This window comes from Podarcis bocagei (genome assembly GCF_964188305.1).
Source record: "Podarcis bocagei genome assembly, chromosome: 9".
Lineage (NCBI taxonomy): Eukaryota > Metazoa > Chordata > Lepidosauria > Squamata > Lacertidae > Podarcis > Podarcis bocagei.
The window spans coordinates 42,378,021-42,398,440 of record NC_138134.1 but is presented as its reverse complement, the minus strand read 5'-3'; the positions used below and the strand labels follow the sequence as shown (position 1 = coordinate 42,398,440).

The 20,420-nt window shown below is 42.5% G+C and overlaps 1 protein-coding gene across 4 annotated transcripts in view; it reads right to left on the bottom strand.

The window, feature by feature from the left end:
- Window positions 1–10,811: 10,811 nt before the first annotated feature.
- The window catches only part of SLC10A7 (solute carrier family 10 member 7), a 130,174-nt gene continuing 120,565 nt past the window's right edge, over window positions 10,812–20,420 (bottom strand). For 2 of the 4 annotated variants that reach the window (XM_081208451.1, XM_081208449.1), the window contains 3 exons: window positions 16,980–17,125; window positions 14,823–15,016; window positions 10,812–14,519 (listed from right to left, as the gene is read on the bottom strand). In XM_081208451.1, the coding sequence (XP_081064577.1) occupies window positions 14,846–15,016; window positions 16,980–17,125 (317 nt within the window). In that variant the 3' untranslated portion in view covers window positions 10,812–14,519; window positions 14,823–14,845. The remainder of the gene's footprint in view (window positions 14,520–14,822; window positions 15,017–16,979; window positions 17,126–20,420) is intronic. The other 2 variants (XM_081208453.1, XM_081208452.1) reach the window with 1 other exon arrangement.

Genomic DNA, 20,420 nt, shown 5'->3' with positions numbered 1-20,420 from the left:
AAGCGAGAAAGAAAAACTACTGAAGAAATACTGGACAGGACAAGAAGACAGATGGGGGTGGGGGAAAAGTACAACTATTGCTTTTGTTTTTGGCAGCCATGAAGTGTTCATCTTTTTTCATTCATCATGATGATATCTACAAGAACATGACTCTAATGCATGTTCAGTCTTAGTAGTGGTGATAATTGCCCGCACAAGCTCTGTCACTAGATGGCTGCAAGAGCCTCAGCTCTTGACTTGAAAGTGGTGTTTTAAGATGCTTCAGAAAAGGAGCCCATTTACATCCATTCTGACATCAACCTCATAGCCTGGCAGCCGGGGTTGGAATTTCTCCATGGCCCAAGGCAGCTTTCACAGTGCAATGTCCCGCTTTTACTTCCCTTATCCTCTGCTCACTCTGTTTACACAGCTTAACCACACGATGCTTTGGTAGGTCAACTGAATTTATGGCTAGATCACTTACTGTATGTAGATCAGCTGACTGCCTGAATGAGTCACATGATATTCCTGCAGTGCAGCAGTGTCATGGCAACTGTGATGCACTGTTGGCAAATCCCAGTTTGGGCTTCCTGCATTTGTGGCAGCTCTTGAAACAGAATAGCTCACTAGTTCATCATCATGACCAGATTGGAGTTTCTGCTTCTGCTTATTGGGATGGCTTCTTCCTCTGCTTATATTGCTGACTTATTTTTTCTAGTTTATAATCTCATTTCCTTGAGTTGCTCGGAAAGTACGTAACATGCAGAGTGCCATTACAGTATGTCCCTATAATCTCCATCTGCTGTTTTTAATGGAACTTGATGATTATGATGATGATTTTGCTGTAGAGCTTAAAAACTAGTCAGAAAACAGGCTCCCAAGGTAGTGATCAACTAACAACTAATATGGTAGCAAGGAGGAGGACTTCTACTCCTCAGGTTAAGGTCAAAGATCCCAGATGGCCTCTCTGACTCCTGGAATTGCACTATCCATTACAGCTCTGCACTTGCTAATGTCAACACATAATTGATTCTTTACAAACAGTTGCTACTTTACAGGCAAGTCAAAGATCAGAATCACTTTATTAATATGCGTTGATGTACATTAGATACTGGTGCATAAGGTGCTCAGGCATTCAGCTGCCAGTGTGGAGAGAAATGGTGATGTGACATGCTGGGGTTTATTACGGAAACATGAAGCTCAAGAAGGGAAAGGAAATTTCAGTCCGTTATATAAGCTATCACAAAAAGCTTTCAATACTTCAGGCACAATCCCATTGTCCTTCTGAACCTCCCAGCCGTACACTGTTTATATGGGTTTTTTTCTGCTGCCAATACTCTCTCCCCATTGGCAGCCATCAACTGGTCTAAGCCATCTACAGGAATGGGCCTTTAGGTCTCCTTACTTTGGAGAAGTCCCATTGACCCAAATGGGATTAATCCAAGATAAAGACTTTGAACGAGGTAACCTTTGGATAGTACACCTAACTTATGTCATGACCCTGAGCAGTTCTTACCACTAAACCTTCATGACATTAACATACATCACAGAATTTTAGTTCTGAACAGTATTAGCATTGCTATGTTTTCCCACCACACTCATCTGAAGAAGGACCACATTCTAAAGCACTGGGAAAGGAAGAAGCAGAAGCAGAAGCAGCAGCAGCAGCTTTTGGATTTGATATCCCGCTTTATCACTGCCCTAAGGAGTCTCAAAGCGGCTAACATTCTCCTTTCCCTTCCTCCCCCACAACAAACACTCTGTGAGGTGAGTGGGGCTGAGAGACTTCAAAGAAGCGTGACTAGCCCAAGGTCACCCAGCAGCTGCATGTGGAGGAACGGGGAAGCGAACCCGGTTCACCAGATTACGAGTCCACCACTCTTAACCACTACACCACACTGGTGCTAACCTCAGGTTCCATCCTGCCCACCCACATCCAAGAACAGGGATGGAAAAGCTGTAGCCCTCCAGCTGTTCTCAGCTCCAACTCCTATCAGCTCCAGCCAGCATGGCCAGTGGTCAAGGATGGCGGAAGTTGTAGTCCAGTAGCAAATGGAGTGTTTCCGATTCCCCATCTTTGTCCTTGACAGACTCCAGTGCTCTGGAGCAACTATCCAGCACCTTTGGAAGTAGCACAGGCCTCTTCTGTTTTGTTTTGTTTTATATAGATCAGTCTCTGGAGATTGGGCAGAGAGAACAACTGGATCAAGGTGAAGCGGTGAATTTTGTGGCTATATGGAAATGTGCACCTAGTACTACTTCCTGTTCCAAGTTCAACTGTATATCAACTAGATCAGCTTGGATCCCCGGGGTGAGACGTACTTACCGGCTTTGGATGATGACGATGATCCTATGCAGGTGGTGGTGGTGGGAAGCAGGCACAGCCCCTTGACGCATGCATATGATGCCAGCACTACGCTCATTCAGTAACAACGTAGGCCTCATTCGTGTGGTCGTTCTGTGCTCTGCCCCCATTTCTGAGGAGAAAGGGTTGCACAAGTTGGGTTGGCACATGTTAAGATGCACATGCATACTGCTTGCCTCTCACAGTACCTTATACACATGTGTGTGAATATGTGGACATACCCTGCACCTCCTCAGTCATATTGCAAGTGGGAAAATGCGCTTTTTTCCCAGCCGAAATTCACTGGAACTCAGTTCTAGCACCTCTCAAGTGGACACCATTGCCATGATAAGAGACCAAGGGAGTTCCGGCACCTCTCAGCCCAAGCTCTCAGTCTCTAACATTCACATGAGAGGTAGAAACTCCACAGGTGCAGCCTTTCTTATCGCTACATCATCCTGCCTAGGAAGTCTGCCTGCTATGCAGCCATTAAAGGCACAGAACCTCTTGTTAGGAAAGAAAAAATGTCAGTCCTCATGGTAAGGAAAACCAGCGCTACTCCCCGCACTGCCAACAACTGCAATTGCAAACAATAATTGACTAGTTACAACAGGAAATAACCCTGGTCAGGCTTAAGATCCCCTTAGCTCTGCAATAGAATTTTTGCTATTGGAAAACCAGGCTGATGATACTTTGTGACTGCCGCCCATGCTTTCCGCTTGTTTCGGCACTAGCCATTTCGTCCCACTAGAGGGCACCATTGCTAAATTTATTGTCTTATTCAGGCAAATTTTCAAGAAAACGATTGTTTCAGTTCAGTGCCTACACTCCTGTTTTGAAAATTCAGCCTTATTTGCATGCATAAAAGTATACAAAAGAATTTTCTCACCAATCTGCTTTTTATCACAGTATATCGTACTGGGGATAGCTGGGCTACTTGATACTCATTTAATTTTTGGGTATAACATTTATAGTAACTTTCACAGCTTTTATGTATTTTAACGTTTTCCATCAGAAATTTTAAAAGATGCCAATTTCAAAATTTTGTGCATCTACGGTGGAAAAAGCTAGCAAAATTTAGCAAATTTATTATGATCCTTTTGTATGACTGTTTCCAAAAGGCCGTTTTTGTAATTTGAATCTTTACCCCGTCTCTGGGTAGAGCAGATCAAATAAAATTTAAAAGATCTTTTCTGTCCCAAACACGACAACACTACTGATGGTTGTTGTTGGGTTTTTTAAAAAAACAAATAAAAAAACACCCTTTCAAATAACTCAGAATAATCAACTGGTCTACTTACAACATATTTCTCCATGCTATTTTGTACTATTTCCAGCTAGGCTTAGTTATGCAAAGTCTCTTGTAACACAGAGAAAGCCCTTTGATAAAACCGCAAAATCCTCTATGATTGCCTTCTCACCTCCAGTTAGTTCCTCCTTTATTGATGGTCTTCATCTACATACGTAATGGACTGGTATTGATTCGCTCCTTTGGAAAGAGTCAGAATGGGCAAAAGCCATAGCCTTGGGGGCACACAGTTAAAACAAAAAAGTGGTACGATTCTGGAGAAGGGATCTATACACACCTCTGGCCAATATGGTGCTAATATGGCTGGTGTGCAGCACTAATCCTTTGGACTCATTAAACAAGGATTTGCTGTGCTTGAAGCACATAGGCAGGTGTGGGGTTTTTTTAAGCCACTTATCTCCAAATTTCTTTTCTAGTACAGACTCCAGCAGTTTGTTCAATAATTAGCCTTACTGTATTGCCATATTAATTTATTTTAAATACACATATTTCTCCCCTTCCAACGCCCACACACCCACACCAGATGTTTCAAAATGGTGGCTTTAGGATACAAAGTGCAGCCAGACATCTGAAGTGATTTTTACGCCTAGAGAAAAGAGTCAAAAGAAAAATGATTTGTGGGAAGAACAAAATATGACAGAATCAAATCATAAGGCATGTTCATTCTGGGAGGTTTTTTTTTTTAAAAAAATATTTTGTTATAAAATACTTCTTTTGTTACTGATTTGTCAGATACATTTTGTTATTTGCTTGTTAGGCGTGCATCTGTCCTACATTGTTTTCACATTTTTAGACAGCATTTGTGGCAGTGGTTTTGACAGCTGCTCTTAATGGCTGACATTCTACCCCCCCCCCCAAATGCCCTAGACATTGTGTCATTCTGTGTTTTTTTTTAAATCAGTTCAGTGGGGGGCTACCATTTTGCATGTGTGTGGTATCTTTAAAAAATAAAATAAAAAATATCACAATGTTCCAGAACAATACAACCTCTGGGAACTTCTAGGAAAATAACATGGCAGACACCAGGAGGGCAACTAACATAATCTCTGCTGCTGGTGGTGGAGTAAAATCGTAGGGTTCTCCCAATGCAAAGAAAAGGTGAGAAACATTACATGTACCCAGTAGTTACTTCTGGCATTTGTTTCAGAACAAGTATAAATTTAGTTCAATGCTTGATCTAAAATGAATACATAGCTCCTAAATCACCTGTACGTGTTTGCCACTGGGTGACTGTTACACTCAACGTGGTTAGTTACATGCATGTGAAGGGCCTATCATGTACACAGAATCAGAGATTTTCTAAGACAAGCCTCCAAATCCTTCTCTTTGGTTAAGCAAGAAACATCAACACACCTGATTTTGAAGGAAACAGCCCAGCTTTAGAAAAACTCTTGAGGTGAATGCAGAGCCAGGCTGCTGAGGGACAGGCCATGGGGAGCTTCCCAAATACCAGACAGAGTGGCCTAGAACAGTGTTTCCCAACCTTTTTTGGGCAAAGGCACACTTGTTTGAGGAAAAAAATCTCGCGGCACACCACCATTACAGCCCCGTGACGTCAGCGCGCAGCGTCACGCCGGGAGGGACGCACGAAAGTGAAAGTTTTCAATTTTTTTCCCTCCCCCTTGCCGGGGAACCTCCAAGCTTTGGGGGTGGGGGGGAGGAGGCAGCAAAGCGAGGGAGTGAGGGACGGCGGCAGCTGAGGCGGCGGCGGCTGTTGTGGTGGTGGCGTCGATAGCGGGCGGAGGAGGGGGCGGCGGCGGGGCCGAGGTGGCCGGTGGCGGCAGGGGAGGCGGCGGCGGGTGGAGCAGGAGGGCGGCCGAGGCCGGTGAGGGAGTAGGGTTGCCCGGGGCTTGAGGAGCCGTCGCCAGGAGTTGCTGCTGCTGTTGTTGCTGCTGCTGCCCGGACATGCCGGCCTCCTCGTCCGCTGTCTCGCGCTCCTCCCTTTTGCACGCGCTGCCCCACCGCCGCCCCATTGGCTGGGTCCTGTCAGCTGATCCTGTGTGTGTGTGAGGGGAGAATGGAGAGAGAAACCTCGGCACCACCACCGCGGAGCCGCCCCCGGCTCAACGCGGATCCTCGCCGCCGCCGCCTCTCACCGCCCGACTCGCCCGCCTCCCTCCCACGGCACACCAGCCAACTTCTCACGGCACACTAGTGTGCCGCAGAACACCGGTTGGGAAACACTGGCCTAGAAGACTGCATTTGGCCTGCAGGGTATGGGGAAATGAGCGTAGAGAGTTGATTAAAAATGAATTGGAAGAATTGGTTTGCGGGTGATATTATTGTTGTTGTTGTTGTTGTTGTTGTTGTTTTGTTGTTGTTGTTATTACCCCGCCCATCTGGCTGGGCTTCCCCAGCCACTCTGGGCGGCTTCCAACAAAATATTAAAATACAGTAATGCATCAAACATTAAAAGCTTCCCTAAACAGGGCTGCCTTCAGATGACTTCTAAAAGTCTGGCAGTTGTTCTCTTTGACATCTGGTGGGAAGGCGTTCCACAGGGCTATTAATATTGAAGAATAAATTAATTTTAGAGAAATAATATTTTAAGGTATTTTTAGCACATCTTTCATCTTGAATGTGATCTCATGGCAGCATACAGTAAAACAGAATTTAAACCACAAATATCAACAGTCACATAAACAAACCATTCAGATGTAATCTGGATAAATTAATTGGCTTCCATTCTGTGAAATGGGGATTTTGTTCTGCTATATGCAGTCAAATATGCGGGTTAAATATGGGACCCAGACCCAACCTGTCTTGTAGTCAGTTTCTTGGACTTGTCCGTGTTACTTTTTTTCAAACCTCATCAGCTAGCCTTGGAAAAAACCCGCTTATTTTGTTGGGCTTTGTAAGGTTAAATATCTGGTTCAGGACTCAGTCTCAACCTCTGCCTTGTACTTGGTTTGTTGGGCAAGTTACTTTTGCTTTGTGACTAGCCGGTTCTCTCCCCGCCCTGCCCCTTGCCTCAAGCAAGCCATTTTGGGCTGGCCATGTCTCCCCCCGGCAGCCATTTTAAGATAGTTTCTTAATTTTCCAGATGTGCTTACCACCAAGATCAGTGGGGGCACCACATTTTCCACAGACAAAAAATTGCAACTTTTCAACCACAAAACCAGATTCTGTGCCTACTCCTTATTGCAATTACGCAAATCACACAGGTTTACAGGATGTGGCATATTCAAATCCACTTTTGCAAGGACTCATACGCCCTCATCTGTTGGGAATCGTATTCAGTCACACCTCAGGCTTCTGAGATCCAACAAGCATTGCCTATACGGTGTCAAGTCTAGCTTTGCAGCCATAATGGCTAAAGGTAAAGGACCATTAGGTCCAGTCGTGACCGACTCTGGGGTTGCGGCGCTCATCTCGCTTTATTGGCCGAGGGAGCCGGCGTACAGCTTCCAGGTCATGTGGCCAGCATGACTAAGCCGCTTCTGGCGAACCAGAGCAGCGCACGGAAATTCCGTTTACCTTCCTGCCGGAGCAGTACCTATTTATCTACTTGCACTTTGATGGGCTTTCGAACTGCTAGGTTGGCAGGAGCTGGGACCGAGCAACGGGAGCTCACCCCGTTGCAAGGATTCAAACCGCCGACCTTCTGATTGGCAAGTCCTAGGCTCTGTGGTTTAACCCACAGCGCCACCCGCATCCCTAGCCATAATGGCTAGAAACTTTAAAATCAAAGCTGAGAGCCACAGGAAACTTGCTGTTCCTTCACTAGTACACCACTCAAAATAGTTCTCCGGCAAATCCGAACTGCTAAAAAGTTGCTGTGTTTGACACTGGAATAGTCTCTATGGAACAGAGTCAGTTATTGGTACATTTTACTCTCACTGAGCATATGTGTGTTCCTTTCAAAGCATCCCAGATGAACAACCTCTCAGTTTACAAAGGAATCTTCTTGTTTGTTTTCTGATTATCATAACATCCAAATGAATTATTGTCAATTATAAAATCTTGTTTCCTTCAGGGTGTAAGATGGCAGCTTCCAAGTTCTGAGCAAACACTTTGTACATGAGACAATAACCCCCTGAAGCTAAGAATCGGCAAGAATTGTCCTTGGATCCCAACAGCCACAGCCCACAGGATAGGAAAGTGCTCCTCCTCACTGGCAGAGTCCTGGATATTTTATGTGACAATGCTATTCATTTTCTCAGTTGCCAGCTCATCCCAAGGTTTTAACACCAGGATTATAATGTGTTAAAAGCAATCTTAAAAACAATGCAAAAGAGCAAACCAGCGCACATTAAGACCTGCAACAAGTCTAAATACCCTCTTGCTGTTTTGGAACAAAAATAAATTGCAAGTTTAAACTCACGGAAAGACACAAAAATTGCAGAATTTTCCAATTTTATGAAACTAAGCCAAATTGTGAGTTGAAATTTATGTGGCGTCAGTAGCCAATTAGATTAGGGGCTTTCCATTTTTCTTCATTCCTTGTGAAAATGCAGGTTTGCCGAGTAATGTGTCAAATGGTGAACCATACTATAAGGAAATTTATTTTTAAAATTAGACCGCTTTTTGTTTTTTTTGAGGCAAACATATTATCTGCCACCCGCGTCTTATTTTTGTGTGGGTAGAAAAGATTGGATATTACTCTTAAATCTAAGTTTGCTTAACTTATTGGTGGGCAATATTCCTGAATAATGTATCCCTTTTAAGATATAAAATTTTTCATTCTAATCCCAATGTTATGGGGGTCTACTGATGTCAGTAACAAAGATCTGTGAATTACAGCAACACTGCAGTTTGAGGACAACTGGAGAGAGCCATGTTATTCAAGAGTTAACCGCAATTCAGTGCAAGTATCCCCATCACGAAATTTCAGACTCCTCCTGCAATTTGCTTTAACTGATGGAAAATAGGAAGTATACTTACTGGAAATCTTGGGGGAAAGACACCATGTGATTCATCCTCTCTCCTGGTGCATGTATGCATGATCTGGACACACATGGAAAGTTGGGGTCCAGGAGAAACCTTAACGTTGTCTATGGAATTGCTGATGGCGACAACTGTGATAACAGGGTCAGAGAAGCACTATCTGACATGGCTCTCTAGCCTAGTTTGGATCTATATTATGGGAATAATCAAGATTTTACTACAGCCAGAGTTTTCACATAATGGGACTCAAGTCAAAAAGCCTGCAGTATGTGAAGCAGCCCTTGGGGAAAGACAGACAATAGTTTAAGTTGAAGGTGAGAGGTGTTTATTGTGGGCCACCAGGAAGTTAAGTCTTCCTCTGTATGGAATGATGCTCAGCAGCAGGACCTGCAGATCTGCTTCAATGGAAAACTCACACTGCAGCCAACAAGATCCTCAGTTCCATGGCAAGGATCCGATTGGCTCATGGGAAGATGCCTTTCATAGTCTGTCCCAGGTAGGCACTAGGCTTCTGATCTGAAAGGAATTGTGTCTGCCACTGCCACAACAGAGAGAAATGAGAGGAAAATATATTCAAGCTGCCGTTGACAAAGACATCCTGCAAGCGGGAGCTGATTGCCAAGTGCGGAATTCCCTTTTGAAGCATCAATTGCTCCATTTTCTCAACAGAAAGGAAGTCAAGGAGGGGAGAGAGAAAAAGGCACCCCTTTGAGAAAGACAACCCGCTGCGGGGAGCGGATCATTTTCCAGACTGTTGAAGCAGCAATGCTGGGTAGAGTCTTTGTTATTAGCATACGTTTTCAGTAGCAGTTCTTTTACAAAAGCAATGAGAGTCAAGCTCCCTTTTCCAACAAATTTTTACCTTAAAAGTGTTAGCAGAGGGGTGTAATAGAAAGAAATTGCCTGGGCCAAAATCAGAAGGATGTGTAAATAAGTCTTTAAGTCTATTAGGCATGGCAGCATGACCACTCCTCTCATGCCAGCAACTGGCATTACGGGCTTCTTCACCAACATGCAGAATTTCCATTAGCATGACTAATAGGCGCAGAGAGACATATCCTCCATGAATTTGGCTAATCACCCTGATAAAGTTACTATTATGGGGGTCACAAAAGCATTATTTGTTGGCGTCCAGACTCTAGGGAGACAATGGAGGAGTGCGCCTTTGGGGTAAGGTCAAGCTGTTGGATGGTGGTAGTGCCTTCTGTGGCTGCAGAGGCTGATGCGGGAGAGGCATGCCTTGTTGCAGCTGCAACTAATGAAGGCATCCAGTTGTGCTGCTGCAGATGCACTGTGGCGCTGCTTCTCTCTGCGCTCCTCCCAGTGGTCATTCCTCCTCTGGTCACGGCTGGGGATACACAACCTGCCTGCCTACAGGAACTGCGGTTGTCTGCAAGGGATTTCCACATGGTTGATACTACCAGCCTTCAGGTCACAGAGTTGGTCCGCCAATTGGCCTGGTGCTGGAAGTAGCTTCCTCCCCACTTTTACATATTTGGGAGCTGTGAGTACCAAACAGCTGAACAGGGCTACGTAAATTGAAATATTTTACTTGCATATCAAAGTCCAGTGACTATAATATCTTACTTACCTTGTTTGGAATTTTGTGGTGGTGTTGTTTTAGGATGCCATCCAGAGGAGTGCTGTTACTTGCCTCCTGCATTACAGAGGCCCAACTTGCCTTAATAAGAAGTTGCAAACTCAAACAGAGATTACAAACTCAAAAGGATGTGTATAACACAATAATTCGTTACAGAATTAGAGATAAGAGTTTATGAGTAGAGATAAGTTCGTGTTAGTCCATAGTCAGATTCGACGTGAAGGTCTTAGTTTCAATCATTGAGCAGAAGTCAGAAGTCAATTATGGATCAGAAACCAGGAGAGGGCAGCCTCTCTTTTGACTTTCAGGTGTCTCTTGAAGACTTTTTTTGTGCTGACAACCCTTTGCAGCTATTTGTTTTTTGTTAGCCTGTCACTTGAATGGTTAACTGCATTTCATTTATTTATTTTTAAATGTTTTGTAGGTTGCACTGTCTTGATATTTTATGATACAGTGGTATAGAAATGCTTTAATAAATAAAGAGTCAGAGGCAACAATAATGTATCCAACAATGCTCAACTCAAAGCACAGAATGGAAGAAAGCAACAAGTGAGTCAAACCCTGCTGCGAGATTGTACGCTGCAAACATCCCAGCAAATCTGAGTAAGAGGTCAGACAACAAGTGGTCCATGCAGTTACATCTCCTGCTTGACTCTTTTCGATGTCATCCACACAAAAAAGAGAGAGAAACATTTTTATCAGTTATTTTTATTTTTTAAAAGTGTTCATATAGACTTTAAAAAGAAACAAACCAAAAGCTTTACCCAGGCAGAAAAAAGAACCCAAGTTACAAAAATAAACTGCAGACCTATCCGTTTGCCTCTTTCCAAACTAACACCCAATGAGCTCCTCTTATAACTGAAGGCATGAAATGAACATCTTAACAGTCTTTAAACATAATGTAACATTTTGGATATGAATAATTAAGTTCTACTAAGTATGGACTTAAAGGATGTAATTCAGTTTTGCTTTATGTTCCTTTAAGAACAATCCACCCAACATTCACTTGTGTAAAATGAGGAAGAAACATAACACCATTTAGGCTGTTCAAAGCCATCAACAATTATAGCCAGAAGTGCCTTTCCCTGGAAGCCTTAAATACAGTGTAATATCAATGAAATTGCCATGACAAATTTCCGTAGTTAAAAGTCATGAACTGATGATACTGTAGTAATTTGAGGTAGATCTGTTGGATGAGTAGCAGTGTAGCGACTGTTTAAGAGCAGACATGACTCAAATGATAAGACAGAAGAGTTAGTTGGCTGTGAGTTTAACAGTGGTGGAAGAAACAGCCAGGTATATTTCATTTGCAAGAGGCATCAAAATGAATTGGATTTGCATAAGGGCAAGCCTTGCACTGTGGTGCATCTCCTCATTTTCATGGGGCTTGCTCACAAGAGAAATTCACATGATATTGCATCCAGTTTTGGAACAGTCAGCCACAAAACTCACAGGTCTCATTTTCTTCCTCAGCTTATGGCCAAGATTGTGGACTTAAGATAACCTGTATTTTGGAGGCCCAAGAAAGGATTTGTCAAAACAAAAAGAAAAACATGTTATCTGTTCTTTTTCTGGCGTTTTGGCTCCCTGTATTTTTAGACAACTGAATCAAGATGTATATGTGGTGAATTTGTGATGTGTGTGTAAAAATACATATATCTGATCCACTTAACTGAGAATCTAGCTTGTGATGAGTTTGTGGTGTACCTATACAGGCTGCTTCTTAGAAACATATCTGATATTTTACCATTTTATAATTCTGACCCTTATGCAAATAAACATGATTGAGGCTATCTAATTGGCAAAAAGCAGTAGCTTCTATGCTCAATTTCACTGACCTTAATTCTTATTAATGGGCACTTAGATCTTTTGCACCTCTATCATTCAGAAGTAGTAACTTCATTTCAGAAAAGTGGCCTATCAATAAACACATTTTGACCTAAGCAACAAGGAAGTCATTTTATACAGATTGATATAGATTGTTGACAACATAATAAGGCAACTCAGCTTGGCACCAAATACAGTTATCTGGACAGGACTGTTAATCCCAAGATGAATAATGCATTATCAAGTCTTGGGGTATAGGGAGAGGAATGTATTTCAAACAGTTTGTGTGTGCAGTTAATAAGGTTCGCACAACATGGTAAGCCAAACTGCAGATTGTAGTTAATGAGGGGAAGAGCGTAACCATGAGTCCTGGTTCAGACAACACACAAAGCCAAACCTTGGCTTAGGTAGGCACAGCAGTAACGAGGACTAAGGAGGATCAAAAAGTACCTGCGAGCTCCTCTATGGGAGCCCACATGGTTGCATGTTCTTGCTAAGCCAGGTTGGCTCACATTGTTGCACAAGCCAGGTCAATAATATTGAAACTGGATGACATTCCCTAAGAACCTGCCCCTTCTTTCCACTGTAATGTACAGAGGTCAAAATCAAAATTTTCATTCCCACAATTCCATATGCGGTTGAATGCACACATACATTCTTGCAGAAGCAGGCTTCTTCACATACTTCAGTGGAATGGGCTATGAACAGGAAGATCTTGTGGACAGAGTTGCGGTGCAAGCTACCAGGTCCATAAGGATCTCCTGGATGGGGCCACATGATTACCAAGCTCACGAGGGTGCAATGGCATTATATGCCTCTCAGATCACTGCTTAGCCCAGGGGTTGTCAACCTGGTCCCTACCGCCCACTAGTGGGCGTTTCAGGATTCTAGGTGGGCGGTAGAGGGCTGTACGGCACAAGCTGAATCCTCCTTCCATCGAGCACTGGTGGGCGGTGAGGAAATTTTACCATTGAGAAAGATGCATTAGTGGGTGGCAGGTATAAAAAGGTTGACTACCCCTTAAGCCCAGGCTTCCTCAACCTAGGCCCTCCAGATGTTTTTGGCCTACAACTCCCATGATCCCTAGCTAGCAGGACCAGTGGTCAGGGATAATGGGAATTGTAGTCTCAAAACATCTGGAGGGCTGAGGCTGAGGAATCCTGCCTTAGCCTAAAGGCAACTGACATGAATAAGGTACACTGCTTACTAGCAATGCAATCCTATGTAAATTCCTATGAGGAATGGAAGTAAATTCCAATGAAGGACTTACTCCCAGGTAAGTGTATATCATTAGTATACTGGACTCTTTTATAAAGTGTAAAGAAAACTCAACATATTTAATCTTTAAAAAAATTCACTTAAGCTACAGCAGCCAAATTGACCAGAAATATTCCCCCTTTTATACCAGTGCTTTCAAACATTTAAAGAGTACACAAATATATGCTTTCTGTGGGAAATATCTAATTACAGAATTAGGTTTTCATTTTCACTAGCTTGCCTTTGCTGCAAAGAACACCACTCTGCAAGCGACAGTAAAGAGAATATTAGCATTGGATATTCTTCTGTCGCTGTGGGGTATGGTGTACTGAATTTGGGGGAAAGAGGGGAGATCTTTTAGCTCAGTTTGGGTTAACACCAATAATACTAATGTTACTAATAAAAACCCTCCTAGCTGCACTTGTAGATCACAGATCTTCCCTTACAACCATAAGCACCGGGCCTTCTCTTTGAAGATGCTCACGATGCATTTAAGATATACAATGCCATAAAATCATAAAAATGGAATGCAGAGAATTGCCTTGAGAAACCATTAGCTTTGAAGGAATGTCTAGACAACTGTGTCAACAAATGCAAATAATTTATGCTTCTCCGTTTCTCTCCAATGGATGGCCCCATGCTGAGTGTACACAAACTTAGAAGAAAAAGGCATGTCATAATCATAGGAGCAGGGAGGGTTACGGAATCACACAGAAATTCAAGTTAATCTTGACTAGAACTTCAGAAATTGCTTTCCCGTTGTCAGAAATTGCTTTCCCGTTGTCAGCCAGAAGAGTGTTGCTTGCCCCTGGTTTGTTTTGGCCTGGGATTAGCATATATGCACGTGAATGGTGAGTAGAATCTGCAGAGCACGGCTCTCGTTCTGACTTCATTCAGTTCAGTGGAGCTTACGTGAGAGTAAGAAACACTTGGCGGCTTGTGCCCACTTCCTCTGAGAAGGTGTGAGGATGGAAGCTCCAGTCTCTCATTGTCTGAACTATTCACTCAATAAGGGGGGGGGGGAATTCAAATGACCCCAAACTTTAGTGCAATCTCTTACACCAAGCAGCCATGTGATTTTGGAATCAATGCTTTTTGTCAAATATATTTTAAGGCACTTCAGTAGGTATTTTAAATATATATATGTATATATAAGTATCTATAAAAATAAAATAAATGCCGAAGCAACATTCACATATGCCCATCTTCTGAATTGTCTCTGTGTATGTACAAAATAGTACATATATACATTCATTGGATCTCTTCCACTGTTAAACTTTCACTGGCATCTTGGGCTGCTTTGTTAATTTCAGTGCCTGCAAGCAGTAAAACACAGCATCAGTTTGTTTGCATTGAAAGAAGAAGCAGCAGCAAAGTTAAACAACCCAATGTACTTGAAATAAATTGGTGATAGGTTTCCTACAGAAGGGAGAGATGCTGGTGTCTCTGGCCAACTCTTCCCTGAGTGCCTCGTGCTGCTAAATTACAAGGGGTGTTCCCCCACTATCTTGCTGTTTACTTCTCCACCTTATGCAAGAATTCTTTCTTCTGGGATTAGCAAGGATCAAAAAGACTCTAGCTTTTTTCTACAAGTCACCTCATGATGGGCTATAACATACCGTTTCTTCCTTTTCTCTCTCCCTCACACCTGGAGACATGACACTTTCTTATTTCTCTGACACTGACTGGCAGCATACCCTACTCCTCTCTCACTCCTGGCAATTCCTAAAGACAGGGAACTGGAATCACCCATCTGATAAAATGCGGATGATGAAGCTTGGTAACTTTTAAGAAGCCATCTGTTGCAGATTTCCTGGGAGAAAAAAATCCTAGGTTATCCTTTCCTGTTAAGAAAAGTTTAGAGTGGCACCATTGCATTTCCTAGAGGAGAAAGATGGCAGCACTGGGCCACAGGGTGGCACCGGGCAGAGAAAGTTCCTCCTTGGACACTTAGAAAAGAAGAGCATAAGAACTTAGGAAGAGCCTGCTAGAATGGCATCTAGTCTAGCATTCTGTTCTCACAGTGGCCATCCAGATGCCCGTGGAAAACCTGCAAGCTTCCAGCAGCTGGTATTCAGAAGCATTACTGCCTATGGCCATGGAGTCACGAGAACAGCCATCATGGCTAGTAGCCACTGATAAGCCTTCTTCTCCTGAATCCTTTTCCAAAGTTGGGAGCCCTCACTGCCTCTTATCAGAGTGAATTCCATGGTTTAACTGTGTGTTGCACTGCTTTGCTGCCCCTTTCTTGAAGAAGCCTCTGGCACTGCCAAATGCCTTGTGATAAGACTTCTGTTGGCTTTATAGTAGTGAGATCTGGTACCGTAGTAGTTCTGACAGTACTGAAAGGTCTCATTAGCTCTCCATATTTGGTTGACCCAGTTTCAGGCCTAATGTGTTTGTTGGTCTGTTTTCTTTTTTAAAAAAAATCATATGAGAAATTGCACTCATGTAAATTATGTGCACATATATGTAACGTGAGTGTTGCTGTCAGGTTCCTTCAATGTTAAAACTCATTACTGTGTGCTGAAATATTCCCAAGAGCTTGTGAACCATGATATGGGTATTCATCTTATATTTAAACATCTTTAAAAAACAGTCAGACAGGCTATTGAGAAAGCATTAACAAAACAGATGGAACACAGACCACATTGCTCTCGTAAAAAGTGCACTATTTGTTTCTTAAATTTGGGAATTAGGGTTAATTGTATTCAATACATTACGAATGAAGACACATATATTTGCAACATTGTTTGGGAAAATGAGATCTTTGGTGTGTGGAGGCTTCTACAGTACTACTTGCTGGAATAGAAACGCCCTCTTGTCGGCGAACCTCTAAATATTTAAATTCTACTTCATGAAGAAATCACATGTTGGTATCATAATTAAGGAAGGATGTCACTGTAGAGCTGAGTACAATGACTGGATAACAGTTTTCCACCAGGAAAGAAATGCCAAAGTGAAGCCAAGGAGTTGATAGAAAATAAACATCAAGGTGAAGTTGACATGTTTACTTTCAAAGCAGGAGACCATTATCCAAGCACAACATCAAAAATCTATTGTAATTATTGCTACTGAACCAAGAATGAACTTCCCTGATTTACAAAAATAATAATATTGTCATGTAATTAGAATAATATTCTTGGAAAAATAACCTACAAGACCAGAAGACGAACAGTGGTATGGCAAAATGACAAATGATCAAAATAAATCTGCCAAGCAACATAGCCTGGTTAATTAAAACTAACAAGAAAAGAGACCTGACTTTGGACGCATCTCGGAGGAAAAAGGAAAATGCCCTACTAGATTTGGGGGAAACAAAACCACCCACAACAGGGCCTTTTTAGACTTTACTGGGCACACATGAATGGATGAAAGAGTCACAATTTCCTGTCTTTGGAAATTTTCTAAATGCCTCCCCTTCATTGTTTATGATATCTAGGCAGAGGAAGAGCAGATACTTTATTGTGCAGAGAATCTCACCAAAGCATCGTACAAGGACAAAATGTGGCACGGTGCTTCAGATGCAGTGAGCATCTCTGGGTATGCCTGCAGGTCCTATTTACTGATGTGCTTTTTCCGTGCAAAATGATTGCCAGAAGTCCACACGAAGCACCCATTCAGCCCAGCCTAATCTCCTTGCCTGCAGATTGGTATGATCATGGAGTGGCTCTGCCAGCACCTGAACAGCAATGGACACAACAGTTCTCTAATCTTATCTTTCTCTCCCCCTAGATCTATCGTAATGAACTATGCTTCTGGCCACAATTCCTTACCTTTTGTCTAGAAATCATCCAAGACTTTATTGTTGGTACCAACACGCTACCGAGGAGAATCTGAGCCGGGTGATAGATAAGTAAAGGGACTGAGATTAAGGATAGGTGTTCGTAGCCTTCAAATACTATCTTCAGCATTGGTATTCCTGTGGACAGAAAGACAGCTAAATTTAGGACTGCTTTGACTGATGTATTTTCTTTGTCAGGGATCACAGGAAAGCATTATACTTTTTATAACATTTCACTAAGATTTCAAAAAAGAAAACAAACGAAAAAAGATAGTTCAGAAGACACAGATGTAGTAGGAGGCAGAAAAACTAATTCTGCAGTGAAGAAAAGCCCCTTTTCCTTTTGGCAAAAAGGACGAGACAGAATGCTGGAGAGACTCCAAGAACAAATCTCCCCTCCGCTCGAAAGCGGCATTCTCTCAGCCAGAGGCTGAATGCAAATTTCTAACCTGCTAGAGGCCAACTGTACAAAATATTGGGGGGTGACCTAGATTCCCCCACCCTCTCGCTTTCCTTTATCTCAATGCCAAATTGCTTACCTTCTCCCCCATTTATGATATTCCTCACGGTCGCTGAGCCTACTCTCTTTTCCACAAACAAATATGTTCTCTTTGCAGTGAAAGGGGAACATTTGCACCTCGGAATGGAAAAGGAATCCTTACCGCTTTGCCCAGGACATTTTGGACAACTGGTGCATCAAAAGGAATGACTGATTGTTTACCTAGCAGTTCCTTCAGTTGGGGTGGTTGGGTCTATAAGAGGCCTCCAGGTTACATATTATTGCTATAAAGTATTCCTGGAATGTTAGAAAGCTTGTGTGTGTGTGTGTGTGTATATAAAAAAAATACAGTTACAGGAATGTTAGAAAGCAAGCAAGCAAGCAAGCAAGCAAGCAAGCAAGCAAGCAAGCAAGAAACAAACAAACAAACAAACAAACAAACAAACAAACAAACATTACACTGTTACAACAGCACAATGTCTACTCAAGAGGCAAGTCCCATAGAGTTGAATAGGGCTTACTCCTGGGTATGTGGGTAAAGGATTGTGGCCCAAAACCATTTTGGAAATCAGGCCCAATGTAGTGCCATTAAATCCTACAAAGTTTTGAATGAAGAAAAGAAACTACATGAGGATGTGCACGCTTGTTTGATTTTTGGTCTTTTGTCTGAGAAGGGATGCTGGATTCTTTGAACAACATTACAAACATGGAAACAAAGCCTATTGTAAATCCCAGGCCACTCTTGGATATTTCAGTCCACAGCGTTTGTTAATGTAACTATGGAACAGGAGCAGTGATTCAAACGACAGTGACAGGAGCAGGTGCCACTATAACAAAAATAGCAAAGCACTGCTGAGAAATTTAAATCTTTAAGATGGGTAGCAAAGAACAAAAGGTGCTATGCTTAAAAGGATTTGGTTATCTTTATTTTTATCTGTCCACTCCAGTTTCTTTCATCACTTATAGTACATAAATTCTGATGTAATGGAATACGATAGGAACACCAACATTAGATCTCTTTAGTATAAAGTTGTGCAGCATCTTGGCACACACAAATATATATATTTTAAAACATAGCAAATCCAGCTACTTTTCTAAAATGTTCAAAAAGTTAAGCATAGCTTTTTAAAAAGTGAATTTCAGAAAAATGGTTCACATTGTTACATTAGTCTTCCCATAGATGCACCAGTTCCCGTGTTTGACGGCTGCTTTCAGTGTGTTGTTTTTTTAAAGGGGAAACATTTGAAATTATTATTCAAACCCGATTTGTAAGGAATGGAAAACAAGTGTTAACAATGTTGCTCCTGCTGTTCATGGACCCGGAGGAAACAAATGAGAACCAAAATTCAACAACCTGCCAGGAACTTTGCTACTATCCTCCCATCCCTCCACCTATCCTACCAATTTCTGCAAGTGAAATCAGGAGGGAGGATGAAACCAAGACTGTTTCCCCACTAGGGCACTGAAACTCTTATCCATTTCCTTGGAAGTTCTACTGTGTTCAGTGGGTTTTACTCCCAGGTCAGGGGCATTGCTGGGGAGTGAGCCAGCGGACTTGAGTCCTGGGCCTTTTGTGCCTTCTGATGCTTTACTGTGTAAGGCATGTCTGGAATATCGCTTTGTCGGATTGCTTGACGTGATACACAGTGGACCAACCAATCCAGAACCCTGCTGGGCTCCGGCTGGCAAAATGGAGGAGAGCTCTTCCACTCCTCTCCCATGATTTTTCTTAACTATTTCCCTCCTACTGAAAACACTGGGAGGGAAGTCAAAGGGTCTCCAGGGTGGACTGAACTCACCACCTTGTTTGGGGGCATGTAAGGGGACTGAAGTGTTGGGTCCTTTGGATAGAGCCATTTCTCAGGTTCACACCCAGCATGTACCCAAATCTCCCATGGTTTGGTCCTACCAACAGTGGAAATCTGATATTGGTAGGGAAAGGGCTGTGGAAGTTTCTCTGACAATAGAGAGGAGACCTTCAAATACAGGTCTCACTCTCCAAGGATGGGACTTCCTACGTCCTCATGGTTAGGAAACACAAAAACAAACTGGAGCAATCTGGTCTCTTGAATGATCAAAGCATTTCAGAACATAAGACCACAAGTCAAGAAGCACAAGATTGCTCTAATGGAGAGGAAAAAAGATGGAAAGAAGTAATTTCCAAGAGTACCTTCCATCCCTTAGTAAATAAGATACAGCTTTCTACTCTTACATTATCATAAGGGATATCCTGCCTTTCCCTATTTTGCTTCTTTAGCCCCACCCCATCTTCCTGAGGCCATATTTTAATTACCATAACAAGACACTGTTCTGTCTCCTACAGTCTGAGTACTTAAGTACTGAGACACAGTACACAAAGTATTTAAGAACAGCCCTGATAAGTCTTTAGTCCCCTGTAGCTCTATGAAAAAGCAAATTTCCTATATATGCAGCATCCTAATTCCCCTCCAATATCACAGGCTAACCCCAAAGCAAGCAGGGCTACTCTTCAAACTAGTAGTCAACTCAAGCAGGAAGGTCTACCCCTGTGGTGGTACCATGTAACTTCAGACTTTCCTTAGTCTCTTGCCTCTTAATGACTGTGAATCTTTTACATTTAAAAAACCCCCTCCCTGAAATACAGCATTTGTACTTCACATTTTCACAGTCACTACACACACACACACACACACACACACACACACACACACACACACACAGTATTTTTAAAAACTTGCAGGGTAGGAAAGTATTTTCACATAAATTTAAATATGACTCTCTTTCTATCCCGCTATCACTGCAACCACAGAAATGAAGCAAATAAATTTTAATGCTCCAAGGTACTGATTCTGTGTCACCATGGTTGACAGGATCCATGCAAGCTTCAGGAGATGGCATTTGACTTTATGAAAGTGAGCACTCTGCACGCATTTACAATTTTACAGGGACTTTAAG